General features: G+C 41.7%; 1 protein-coding gene across 4 annotated transcripts; it reads left to right on the top strand.

The window, feature by feature from the left end:
• The first annotated feature begins 391 nt into the window (after nt 1-391).
• LOC110488063 (proteasome subunit alpha type-2) lies at nt 392-13,489 on the top strand. 4 transcript variants are annotated; one of them, XM_090227760.1, is made up of 9 exons: nt 392-542; nt 2,152-2,367; nt 7,611-7,687; nt 7,975-8,107; nt 8,359-8,481; nt 12,634-12,715; nt 12,813-12,886; nt 13,006-13,063; nt 13,210-13,489. In XM_090227760.1, exons 2-9 carry the CDS (start codon nt 2,267-2,269, stop codon nt 13,324-13,326), a joined length of 765 nt encoding a protein of 254 aa, XP_090083886.1. In that variant the 5' UTR covers nt 392-542; nt 2,152-2,266; the 3' UTR covers nt 13,327-13,489. The 4 variants fall into 4 exon arrangements, with proteins under 4 accessions (XP_090083886.1, XP_090083884.1, XP_021415717.1 ...); XM_090227758.1 differs by having other exon boundaries at nt 531-657; XM_021560042.3 differs by having other exon boundaries at nt 541-657; nt 2,178-2,367.
• The last annotated feature ends 1 nt before the right edge of the window (nt 13,490 follows it).

The following is a 13,490-nucleotide window of genomic DNA, read 5'->3' as shown; positions in this document are numbered from 1 at the left end:
AACTCTGACCGTTGAAATTTAAAAAGTTTAGGGTAGAAAGCTATAGGCAACATCCGGGACTAGCATTAGCCACTGTAGCACAGATGGTTGTAAAACATCTTTGACTGTAGCATGTTGGTGGAAAATAGTGTTTCATAAGGAAAGTAGCTATGCATTTTTCCCGCCATTCGCTTTTGACTAAGATTAAGCAACTCTATATCGCCATCTGCAGGCCTTGGGCTTTGTTGGAAACATCCACAGACAGACAAAACCCCAGTACCACAAGAACAGAACAACTCAATATAAAAGCCCAATCAATTGTATTAATATTTGTAAACAAAAAATAAAGTATATTTTATTAATTCAGAGGATCATCTGAAAGTTATGTGCATGTTTCGCAGAGAAATTAGTAGGTTGTTAAAATGCAGTCTCTCGAGAGGGCAAGAACAATATGTATGTCAGAATAAGTGCAGTATTACCATAAGGAGACGTATACTTGGAAAACGGAGGAGGAATGTGGAGAAAATGCGAGGCAGAGGAAGTTCGAGATAAGGAGGAAGAGGGTGAGCTTGAAACGGTTACAAATGGCGGGGAAAAGGGAGATGGTTTGTTAAAGAAGAATGGTAGAAAGTGTAAGCAGGGTGAGCTGTACACCGGATCGAAGACAGGAGGAGAAATGTGAGTGAGGGCGAAGTATCGGAGGGGCTAGGTGTGGGTGGTGAAGTTCTCGGGAGCCCGAGGCTTGCACCGATGGTCAGGATAAAGATGAGTCTGACAGTGGGAGTGACATTTTTGGAAAAAGTAAATCCTTACCTTTTGGCTGATCCATTTGTGGTTTCATGTTGGGTGAAAAGAAAGTTGGGTACTTTGGAACCGGTGAAGGTAACCAGATATGGTCTTGTGATAATTGTTTGTGTTTCTGCTGGTCAGAGGAAGCAGGCGCTCCGCGTTAAACGACAAGAGGTGTGAATTGTTTTGCTCTCAAGACAAGGGCGCCATTGAAAGGAGTGATTACTGAGGTAGCGGTAAATGTGAAAGTTGACCAACTGAAGGGAATGATTCCCGGTGTTTGGGATGCTAGTCGTTTGGTGCTACGCAGACAGTGGCGTGAGTGGTCAAACAGAAGAGTCGTTGCCTGTTCTTTTGAGTTTTAATATTGAGTCTTTGACCGCAAAAGTGGTGTTAGGATATATAGAGCATGAGTCAAAGGAATGTGTAGCTTTGGGGGAAGCAGTGGTATGTGTTAATTGTAGGGGTACCCATGGGGATCAGAAATCTCCGGTGCGAGAGAGGCAGGTTGAGGTTTCCAGGCTTAGAGTAGTGCAGAAGTTGTCGTATGCTGAGGCAGTGAAGAAAGTAGCGGAAGATAGGGCGAGGGACCCTGAGAGGAGTGGTGTGAGTAGTAGATCTGTACCAGTACAGGGGAATAGGCCAACAAGTGATATATGCTTCAGTAAGATTTAATTTGTAGTGTTTATTGCAGTGGTTATCAACTGTACTGCAGGGATGGAACGCAAGTCGCAGAAAATTGGGGTTGTGGTGGCAGCTGCAGAGAGGTATTTGGGTGTACGAGACTTGAAGTCAGAAGTGTCCAGTCCTTTCAGGCTGTTGGCTTAAGGGATGACTAGATATATTTAAATGCCGTTTGAGCATGCTTTTGCGGCACAGTTGATAGCGCGCTAGACTTCGGGATAGAAAGTCGAGGGTTCGAGACCTGCTCCCTGCTGTTTCATCGCAATACCTACAGGACTCAAGTAAAAGTCACCCAGTAAAATACTACTTGAGTAAAAGTCAAAAAATATTTGGTTTTAAGTATCAAAAGTAAATGGAATTGATAAAATGTACTCTCCAATACGTAGACATAATTTACAAACAAAGTATTTGTGTAGGTAGGCATTAGGGATGACCATTGATGTTATCTTGTTAAGTGAATTGGACCATTTTGAATTGGACCATTTTCCATTCAAAATGTAACGAGTACTTTTGGGTGTCAGGGAAAATGTATGGAGTAAAACGTACATTATTTTATTTAGGAATGTAGTGAAGTAAAAGTTGTCAAACATATAAATAGTAAAGTACAGATACCACAGAAAACTACATAAGTAGTACTTTAAAGTATTTATTTTACCTTACACCACTGGGTATTTGTTTATTTTATTTTTTATTTTCAAGGAAAGTTTAAGGGAGTTATACTTCAGTCCGGTAGGTGGCGGTAATACATTATTTATTGGATGCCAATCGCGGTTAAACCTCATCGAAGAACAAACAGCGCAATGAGCGGAACTTCATGAAGCTCATTTCCGCCATCTGGTCCGTCCAGCAAAGCTTTCCCCAAGACAGATCAACAATGGCTGAACGAGGATACAGCTTCTCCCTCACTACTTTCAGGTAACTTAAAATAACAATATATTTCTGCGTAGCAACACAAGACGTAATCAATTAACACCTTACTATGAAGCCATTTTCCGCGATAGTTGTGATCTTTCTCTTACTATATGGCCATTAAATGCATTTGAGGCAACACTTACAAGAGATGCAGTGTCACGCCGATGATAGCTAACGTTAATGCTTAGCTAACTAACGTTATCTTCCTACCGCTAACTGTTGAGTTGAAGCCACTGATGTATAGCTTGAAGCGGGTTAGTTAGCGTAAGCTAATTCATCTCCAAGATGGTTAACATGTCTAATGTAGGCTATCTAATGTCAGAATATGTGTACTGCAGTTGCTGTTTTGGGTGTTAGCAAGTTAGATACAATTCCCATAGCTTCTGTGTAACGTTAACTGGCTGACGTTAGCTTGCTAACGTAAACTCACCCCATTCCGTACAAATGTGCGCAACCGCAACATTCAAACGAGGCTACAAATAATACTAATGGGACTGTAGCGACTGTGTTGACTTCATAATCTGGGGTGTGAACTAGGTTTCTATTCCAGCGTTGATCGACATGGTAATGGCTCTATAGTATTGGAGAAAAGTAGAAAAAAACGGACCCTCCGTTACACCGGGACGTGTCATGTCCTAACGTACAGCAAGCGTAAAGCAACTATTTCTGTCTTACAATCTCTCTCCACCTGGTGTTGCACTACTCTCATCCTTTAAAAACAAGAAATGGACAGTGAGGGGGGTAAGGGGGATGGATACCTAGTCATTTTTTGCGTCGTCATTGCATGTGATCATTCTCAAAGCTGCTGTTTATTCACGGCCCTAGATTCAAATTCGACACAAACCTTCAAATAGGTATGTAATGACACATTATATAAACTCTTTATAGTGTTTTCTTTACATTTTAGAGGCGATAAGGTGATAAGTTGGACAGATCGAGTGGGGGGAAAAAAGCAATTTTCCCACACATCTTGTAATATTCATGTGTAAACATACTGAATTGTAATTGGATGCATTTTACTGCCATATCATACTGTGCTATGATTGGTTAAGACCACCCAAATGGTTAGGCCATCGGCAGTTTGATCCTGGTTGGCGATACGTGAACATGCCAGTAATAGCTAGCTAATAAAGAGCTACGTTAAGAAATATCCTGTAGTACTGCATTTTATTATTTTGTACAAAGTGTGCAAAACAAGACATGGTGTCAGAGTAAAAGGTCTTAAAAGATGAATTTTTCTGGAGTTCCTTCACCTCGAATGGACTGGGAGTTTACAAACTTACCCGATGCATGGCGTAAGTACAAACAGCATGTAGAGCTAATCTTCACAGGTCCTCTGAAGGACAGAGGAGAAGAGGGAAAATGCAGCTACTTGCTACTCTGGATCGGTGAAAAGGGGAGAGATATTTACAACACATGAACACTTACCGAGGCTGAATCAAAGGTACTGAAAACATACAACGATCGTTTTGAAGCATATGTTGTGCCAAAGACCAATACGATTTTCGCTAGGTACAAATTCCATGAGAATGTACAGGGAGCTAGCGAGTCTTTTGAACAGTTTGTGACAGAGCTGCGTCTGCTTGTGAAAGACTGTGATTACGCAAACAAGGATGAGATGGTCAGGGACCGTATTGTATTTGGAATACACTCACCGCGAGTGAGAGAGAAACTTTTGAATGTTGGGTCTGAGGTAACGCTGGACAAAGCTATCGACATAGCCAGATCTCACAAGCTAGCACAGGCTCAGATGAAAACCATTTTGCACGGTAGCACGAGCGCATCACGTGAACAAGCAGCCAGGCAGACCTCAAAGCACACCTCCGGTGCACAGAGAGCGGGTTTTAGAACGGAGAGAGACATAACTCCAAAACAGAGCGACACAGACTCAAAATGCCACAAAACGTGGATATTGTGGATACAAAGTGCATGGCGAACAAGGAAATTGCCAAGCTAAATGCAAACAGTGTACTAAATGTGGAAAATGGAATCACTTTGCAAAAGTGTGCAGAGCTTACCGTGGAAAAACAGTACACACAGTGAGTGGAGATGAAATGTCAATCAAAGAGTCAAACGCTGATGAACTGTTTATTGATTCAGTGACACAGAAAAGTGAAATATCAGAGACAGCAAGCCTTTGCTGACATTGAGATAGGAACACAAGGCACAAAGCTAAAGTTCAAACTAGACACTGGTGGACAAGTAAACATTATTCCTCTGAATAAGTGCCACAGCTTGACATCTGAGTGTGAGCTAAAGCCCACCACGCGCAGACTGACTGGTTATGATGGTGAACAGCACCCAGTAAAAGGCACATGTACTTTCAAATGCAAATACAAGGAAAGTGACATGATGTTGGACTTTTATGTTGTTGACACTAGAGCACCTGCAGTGCTAGGTCTTAAAGCATGTTTAGACATGGACCTCATCAAGCTAGTTTTATCTGTGACAGCACCAGTAGAGACAGACAATTTACTGGAGGAGTTTGCTGATGTTTTTACAGGAATAGGATTATTCCCAGGAGAATGTACCATTCACCTTGACCCAGACGCAACCCCTGTGGTCTACCCACCGAGAAAGATTCCCCTTGCTCTCCGTGCCCATCTGAAGAAAGAGTTGGAGAGCATGGAGCAATCTGACATAGTCACCAAGGTTACAGAACTGACTGACTGGGTAAATGCGTTAGTGGTGGTAGAGAAACCACGCACAGGCAAGCTCCGAGTATGTCTCGACCCAAGAGACTTGAACGCGGCTATCAAACCCCCATTACCCTTTACCGACGCTATATGGCATCACACACAAGCTAGCGGGAGCACACTACTTCAGTGTCATGGACGCTAGATCAGGCTACTGGGCTATCAAGCTCACAGAAGAGTCATCTAAGCTCACAACATTCAACACACAGTTTGGACGCTACAGGTTCCGTCCCCTGCCTTTTGGGATTATCTCAGCCCAAGACGAGTTTCAGTGAAAGATTGACGAAGTGTACGAAGGCCTCGACGGAATTGTGGCCATTGTGGACGACATCCTTGTCTATGGTCGAACCAAAGAGGAGCACGACCGAAACCTCTGCGCAATGCTGCAAAGGTCCCGTGAGAGAGGAGTCCGGCTCAACCCCCACATGGGCATGGAAAAGTGCAAACCGAGAGCACGGGACATTTTGTTTTGGCCCGGAATGTGCAAACAAATATAGGACATTGTTGGTAAATGCGCCATATGTCTTGAACGACGCCCCTCAAACACCAAAGAGCCAATGTTACCTCACTGTATCCCAGACCGACCCTGGCTGGTCGTGGCAACTGATCTGTTCAGCTGGAACAACGAGGACTACATCGTAACAGTGGACTACTACAGCAGATACTTCGAACTCGACAAGCTTCACAGCACCACATCTGCAGCTGTGGTACACAATCTGAAAGCAGCCTTTGCCAGGCATGGCATTGTAGAGACTTTAATATCTGACAATGGGCCCTGTCACAAATCAAATGAGTTTGAACCCTTCACAAAAGCATGGGAGTTCACACATGTCACCACAAGCCCACATTACCCTCAAAGTAATGGCCTTGCTGAAAAATCAGTGCAGATTGCTAAATCACTCATGGATAAAGCAAAAGCAGACAAGAGAGACCCCTACCTCAGTCTCCTTGAATACCGCAACACTCCAGTTGACAACTTCAAATCCCCGGCCCAGCTATTTATGAGCCGCAGACTTCGCTCAATCCTTCCCAGAACCAACCAGCAGCTGCAACCTGAGGTCGTCAGCCACAAGGAAATGCATGGAAGACGTGCACAGAGACAACAACAAAAGTGATACTACGACAGGTCAGCTAGACCACTGCCACCACTGATCGACGGAGAGTCAGTTAGAATCCAGGAGCATGGCCTCTGGAAGCCAGCATTCGTCATCCAGCCAACTGACTCTGAAAGTTCATATCACATCCGCACCGCAGAAGGAGCGGTGTACCGCCGCAATCGTCGTCACCTACTGAATCAAATCAAATGTATTTATATAGCCCTTCGTACATCAGCTGATATCTCAAAGTGCTGTACAGAAACCCAGCCTAAAACCCCAACAGCAAGCAATGCAGGTGGAGAAGCACGGTGGCTAGGAAAAACTCCCTAGAAAGGCCAAAACCTAGGAAGAAACCTAGAGAGGAACCAGGCTATGTGGGGTGGCCAGTCCTCTTCTGGCTGTGCCGGGTGGAGATTATAACAGAACATGGCCAAGATGTTCAAATGTTCATAAATGACCAGCATGGTCGAATAATAATAATAATAAGGCAGAACAGTTGAAACTGGAGCAGCAGCACGGCCAGGTGGACTGGGGACAGCAAGGAGTCATCATGTCAGGTAGTCCTGAGGCATGGTCCTAGGGCTCAGGTCCTCCGAGAGAGAGAATTAGAGAGAGCACACTTAAATTCACACAGGACACCGAATAGGAAAGGAGAAGTACTCCAGATATAACAAACTGACCCTAGCCCCCCCGACACACAAACTACTACAGCATAAATACTGGAGGCTGAGACAGGAGGAACACAAAAGAACAACACACTGATGAGATGAACTGTTCCCCTGAAAGAGAACTTGATGTACTAAACACACACAACATACACCATACTTACCTGCAACACCACAAGAACTGTTGACTGACACAGAAGCATGCTCAGCATCATATCGCACAAGGTCAGGAAGAGAGGTCAAGCCCAGAGCTGTCCTAGACCTGTGAAATGTCAAAGGGTGTAGGCGGATCGCTGCCCTAAAAGAGTTCCAGACTGTAAACTTGTTATTGAAAGTTCACTTGAAATGCTTTGGTATTGTATTTGTTTGAAATGTTAAGATGTTATTTCTACAGTGAAAGCTGAGTTGCGGAGAATTCCTTGTTTGAAAAGTAACAGTATGTTGGATTATTGTTTCAGTCTGTTGATTCAGTTGGTGTAGAATGCAATATAAATGGTTACTTACCTTGAGTTCAAACTATAGAGCATGTATTCAAAAGAATCCCTTAGAATTCCAAAACAAGACATCTCCGTCTCACTATCACGCATTAGTTTCGCTTCCCCACTCTGCATTTTTAAAAAGACCCGACGGGGCTCATTGCGTGCTTGAATAATGAGGGCAATTGTACGGACGTTACATAGACACAACTATTCGGGTTTTGACTACACAGCTAACTAGTTAGTGAGATATTTAGCTAGTTAAGTTAAATGGTTGTAACTAAGATTGAATACCTTCCCTTTTTCCAACAGCCCCTCTGGGAAACTGGTCCAAATTGAATATGCCCTGGCAGCTGTAGCCGCAGGTGCTCCCGCTGTGGGAATCAAAGGTAAGTACCTAGCTAGTAAAAACAGCAGTTTGATGCAGGTAGTTTACATCCACCCTGTCTATTAAATTGTGTAACACTTTTAAAGCCACTTTGATACCGAAGTGACTTTTTCGTAGCAGTTTAGTGGAAGTGTCCCCTGTTTATTCAGTGTTTCATTCATCACTACCCACCCAATTAAACACATCAACAGGGTTGTACAAGTCACTACTCAACATCACCTTCTTAAGTAGCCTAATGAGAGCTGATTCCAAGCATTGAATTTTCATGTATTTTTGTTCCCCTTCCAGCCTCAAATGGAGTTGTCTTGGCAACAGAAAAGAAACAGAAGTCCATCCTGTACGACGAGACTAGTGTTCACAAAGTGGAGCCCATAACCAAACACATCGGCATGGTGTACAGTGGTATGGGACCTGACTACAGGTAATGAGACCTTCTGCTTAATGGAATTTAACTTCAACACAACATGTACTATTCGTATGACACTCCCTAGGCGCTCGAGTATACTGGCCACTTCATAGGCACATTGTTGTTTTTCATAGAATAGGCCTATTTGTAAGATGTACGATCTCTTAGTGTACATGATCAAATAAGGTAAATAAACAAAGTGAACTAAAGCTACAGTCCTTGACTGTATTGAGTACTCAGAGAGATGCTTTTTGTTGTGTTGACAGGGTGCTGCTCCGGAGAGCCAGGAAGTTGGCCCAGCAGTACTTCCTGGTGTACCAGGAGCCCATCCCCACAGCTCAGCTTGTTCAGAGGGTGGCCTCTGTCATGCAGGAATACACACAATCAGGGTATGGAGTAGGTTAAAAGTCAACTGTTTATTCAATGTTTGTTTTCAGACTGTTGAATAAGAATGGTAGAAAAACTATATTAAAGCCCAATTATGATAAGTGTACCATATTAGGTATTAGATAATGTAACATTTTTGTAGTTTAACTATCTTGTAGTTTACCAATAAAATGGGCTGGTGGTGACTTAGACATACTTGGTATTCATATTCCTAAAGATAAATGAACTTACCCCAACCAATTTCAATAGAAAGTTAGCAAAAATAGATAAGATTCTATAACCATTTATGAAAAAATCACCTTGATTAACTCTAGTGCCATCAGATTACTTGTTTTTTAATTCATATGAGCAAAGAATATTTACATTAATATACTTTATTTGGCACTCTAAGCTAGAAAATGTAAACGTACCTATTTATATAATGAATATGAGTTTGGGGGGCTGAAATTTTTCAATTTTAAAGCATTAAACCTGTAACTAAAAGCTTCACTGATACGCTTAAACCTGAACTGGTTCTCCAGTAGATTACTAAGAAAGGCTCATCCTTTGTTAAAAAGTGATTTATTTTGCCTTTAGGTAACTTCTCATTTTCAATTATTTGAAAATGAAACTGTTCAAAGTCGCTGTTTTTAAACAAGCCATACAAAGTTAATTTCAATTTTATTCTCCAGAAAGACAGAACAAATATAATTGTTAAACTGAAATAAGCTTCTTTATGGAATACATTTTATTTTTATTAATGATATTATGAATAGGAATGGTGGAGTTATGTCATGTGCAGCTATGGAAAATATATGAGAATGTTTGCTCAATCCAAAGTTAAAACCAACTGATTGAAGCATTACTGTGAAAAATGGAGGAGGAAAGTAGAAGAGGGAGAAGGTAGGGAACTTTTTGGTCTGCCATATATCAAAGACAAATTGGCTGAAAAATATAGTCATACAGTGGCTTGCGAAGGTATTCACCCCCCCTTGGCATTTTTACTATTTTGTTGCCTTACAACCTGGAATTAAAATAGATTTTGGGGGGGTTTGTATCATTTGATTTACACAACATGCCTATTTTTTAAAAATTGTGTAACAAACAAGAAATAAGACAAAAAACAACAACTTGAGTGTGCATAACTCTTTTCCCCCCCACCCCAAGTCAATACTTTGTAGAGCTAACTTTTGTAGCAATTACATCTGCAAGTCTCTTTGGGTATGTCTCTATAAGTTTGGCACATCTAGCCACTGGGATTTTTGCCCATTCCTCAAGGCAAAACTGCCCCAGCTCCTTCAAGTTGGATGGGTTCTGCTGGTGTACAGATTGGATTGAGGTCTGGGCTTTGACTAGGCAATTCCAAGACATTTAAATGTTTTCCCTTAAACCACTCAAGTGTTGCTTTAGCAGTATGCTTAGGATCATTGTCTTGCTGGAAGGTGAACCTCCGTCCCAGTCTCAAATCTCTGAAAGACTGAAACAGGTTTCCCTCAAGAATTTCACTGTATTTAGTGCCATCCATCATTCCTTCAATTCTGACCAGTTTCCCAGTCATTGCTGATGGAAAAACATACCCACAGCATGATGCTGCCACCACCATGCTTCACTGTGGGGATGGTGTTCTCAAGGTGATGAGAGGTGTTGGGTTTGTGCCAGACATAGTGTTGTTTTTGATGGCCAAAAAGCTACATTTTAGTCTCATCTAACCAGAGTACCTTCTTCCATATGTTTGGGGAGTCTCCCACATGCCTTTTGGCAAACACCGAATGTGTTTGCTTATTTTTTTCTTCTTTAATAAGCAATTGCTTTTTCTGGCCACTCTTCCGTAAAGCCCAGCTCTGTGTACGGCTTAAAGTGGTCATATGGACAGATACTCTGATCTCTGCTGTGGAGCTTTGCAGCTCCTTCAGGGTTATCTTTGGTCTCTTTGTTGCCTCTCTGATTAATGCCCTCCTTGCCTGGTCTGTGAGTTTTGGCAGGTTTGTTGTGCTGCCATATTCTTTTAATAATGGATGTAATAGTGCTCTGTAGGATGTTCAAAGTTTTGGATATTTTTTTTATAAATCAACCCTAATCTGTACGTCTCCACAACTTTGTCCCTGACCTGTTTGGAGAGCTCCCTGGTCTTCATGGTGCACCTTACTTAGTGGTGTTGCAGACTCTAGGGCCTTTCAGAACAGCTGTGTGTATACAGTTGAAGTCGGAAGTTTACATACACTTAGGTTGGAGTCATTAAAACTAGTTTTTCAACCACTCCACAAATTTCTTGTTAATAAACTACAGTTTTGGCAAGTCATCTTTGTGCATGACACAAAGTAATTTTTCCAACAATTGTTTACAGACAGATGATTACACTTATAATTCACTTATCACAATTCCAGTGTGTCAGAAGTTTACATACACTAAGTTGACTGGGCCTTTAAACAGCTTGGGAAATTCCAGAAAATGATGTCATGGCTTAAGAAGCTTCTGATAGGCTAATTGACATAATTTGAGTCAATTGGAGGTGTACCTGTGGATGTACTTCAAGGCCCACCTTCAAACTCAGTGCCTCTTTGCTTGACACCATGGGAAAATCAAAAGAAATCAGCCAAGACCTCAGAAAAAAAATAGTTGACCTCCACAAGTCTGGTTTGTCCTTGGGAGCAATTTCCAAATGCCTGAAGGAACCACGATCATCTGTACGAACAATAGTACGCAAATATAAACACCATGGGACCACGCAGCCGTCATACCGCTCAGGAAGGAGACGCGTTCTGTTTCCTAGAGATGAACGTACTTTGGTGCGAAAAGTACAAATCAATCCCAAAGCAACAGCAAAGGACCTTGAAGATGTTGGAGGAAACAGGTACAGGTACAAAAATATCTATATCCTCTGTAAAACGAGTCGTAATCGACATAACCTGAAAGGCCGCTCAGCAAGGAAGAAGACACTGCTCCAACACCGCCATATAAAAGCCAGACTACATTTTGCAACTGCACATGGGGACAAAGATTGTACTTTTTGGAGAAACATCCTCTGGTCTGATGGAACAAAAATATAACTGTTTGGCCATAATGACCATTGTTATGTTTGGAGGATAAAGGGGGAAGCTTGCAAGCCAAAGAACACCATCCCAACCGTGAAGCACGTTGTGGGGGTGCCCTGCTGCAGGAGGGACTGGAGCACTTCGCAAAAAAGATGGCATCATGAGGCAGGAAAATAATGTGGATATATTGAAGCAACATCTCAAGACATCAGTTAAAGCTTGGTCGCAAATGGATATTCCAAATGGACAATTTTCCCAAGCATGCTTCCAAAGTTGTGGCAAAATGGCTGAAGGACAACAAAGTCAAGGTATTTGAGAGGCCATCACAAAGTCCTGACCTCAATCCTATAGAAATTTTGTGGGCAGAACTGAAAAGGCGTGCGTGAGCAAGGAGGCCTACAAACCTGACTCAGTTACACCAGCTCTGTCAGGAGGAATGGGCCAAAATTCACCCAACTTATTGTGGGAAGCTTGTGGAAGGCTACCCAAAACATTTGACCCAAGTTAAAGAATTTAAAGGCAATGCTACCAAATACTAATTGAGTATGTAAACTTCTGACCCACTGAGAATGTGATGAAAGAAATAAAAGCTGAAATTAATCATTCTCTCTAATATTATTCTGACATTTCACATTCTTAAATTAAAGTAGTGATCCTAACTGACCTAAGACCGAATTTTTACTCAGATTAAATGTCAGAAATTGTGAAACTGAGTTTAAATGTATTTGGCTAAGGTGCATGTAAACTTCTGACTTCAACTATATGTATGTATGTACAGTACCAGCCAAAAGTTTGGACACCTACTCATTCCAGGGTTTTTCTGTATTTTTACTCATTTCTACATTGTAGAATAATAGTGAAGACATCAAAACTATGACATAACACGTATAAATTAATGTCGTAACCAAAAAAGTGTTAAACAAATCAAATATATTTTAGATTTTTCAAAGTAGCGCCCTTTGCCTTGACAGCTTTGCACACTCTTGGAATTCTCTGAACCAGTCTAATGAGGAATGCTTTTCCAACAGCTATTCTAATCTGATATCATTAAATTAATGTAAAATATATATATTCCCAATGAAGGCTTTCGCAAGGGAGTCAATTTGTTTCATATAGGCTTAAATGTTTTGTCTATTGCTGCAGGGGTGTCCGTCCTTTCGGAGTATCCTTGCTGATCGCTGGTTGGGATGAGGACAGACCATACCTTTTCCAGTCTGATCCATCTGTAAGGGCTCGTTATCACATTTTGCTATCTGAACAAGTTTACCTTCTGTATTTCTTGTGAGATTATGATGACATCATGGTTTGATTTCTCTACACAGGGAGCATATTTCGCCTGGAAAGCAACTGCTATGGGGAAGAACTACGTCAATGGTAAAACATTCCTTGAGAAAAGGTATTTCAATCTATTTCTCCCCCAGTCCAATTGGCACCATACTCACAACAGTTGAGGTTAAACTGCAGCTGTTAGTAACCCTTTGTATACATTTGAGGTAAATTTAATGTCTTGCTCAGATACAATGAGGACCTGGAACTGGAGGATGCCATTCACACAGCTATCTTGACTTTGAAGGTGAGTTACTCTCTTGAAAGCCTCTCCTGCTGGGCTTCTATGCGTTGATGTCTGATGTCACACACGTTTATTAAGAGACCAGCCTCTTGTGATCTTCTTGCATTTGGGTCATGAGCAGAATCCTGAATGCTATATTTTATTCACAGGAAAGCTTTGAGGGTCAGATGACCGAAGACAATATTGAAGTGGGGATCTGCAATGAAGCCGGCTTCAGGCGACTGTCACCCGCAGAAGTGAAAGACTACTTGGCGGCTATCGCTTAAAACAAATGTGACTTGTGTTAGTGTGATTTGATTGTTTATCTTTGGTTATTGCAAAAATAAATTGACTCTACTGTATTTTCAACACAACAGCATTTATTTGTTTGTATTCCAGTCCCTCCCTTCTGACAAGCTCAGTAACTTTCAATAAATTCCAGAAAGTAAAG

Source organism: Oncorhynchus mykiss, chromosome 30 (assembly GCF_057628025.1).
Source record: "Oncorhynchus mykiss isolate SJ-2025 chromosome 30, ASM5762802v1, whole genome shotgun sequence".
Taxonomy (NCBI): Eukaryota; Metazoa; Chordata; class Actinopteri; order Salmoniformes; family Salmonidae; genus Oncorhynchus; species Oncorhynchus mykiss.
Note: the sequence above shows the minus strand (reverse complement) of the source record. Positions and strands in the feature narration are given on the sequence as shown.

Excerpts from the sequence above, each read along its gene's own strand:
- LOC110488063 (XM_090227760.1), top strand. The coding sequence starts at position 2,267 with ATGAAGCTCATTTCCGCCATCTGGTCCGTCCAGCAAAGCTTTCCCCAA. Across the intron at positions 8,482-12,633 it reads CAGGAATACACACAATCAGG|GGGTGTCCGTCCTTTCGGAG; the intron begins GTATGGAGTAGG and ends CTATTGCTGCAG. Across the intron at positions 12,887-13,005 it reads AAAACATTCCTTGAGAAAAG|ATACAATGAGGACCTGGAAC; the intron begins GTATTTCAATCT and ends TGTCTTGCTCAG.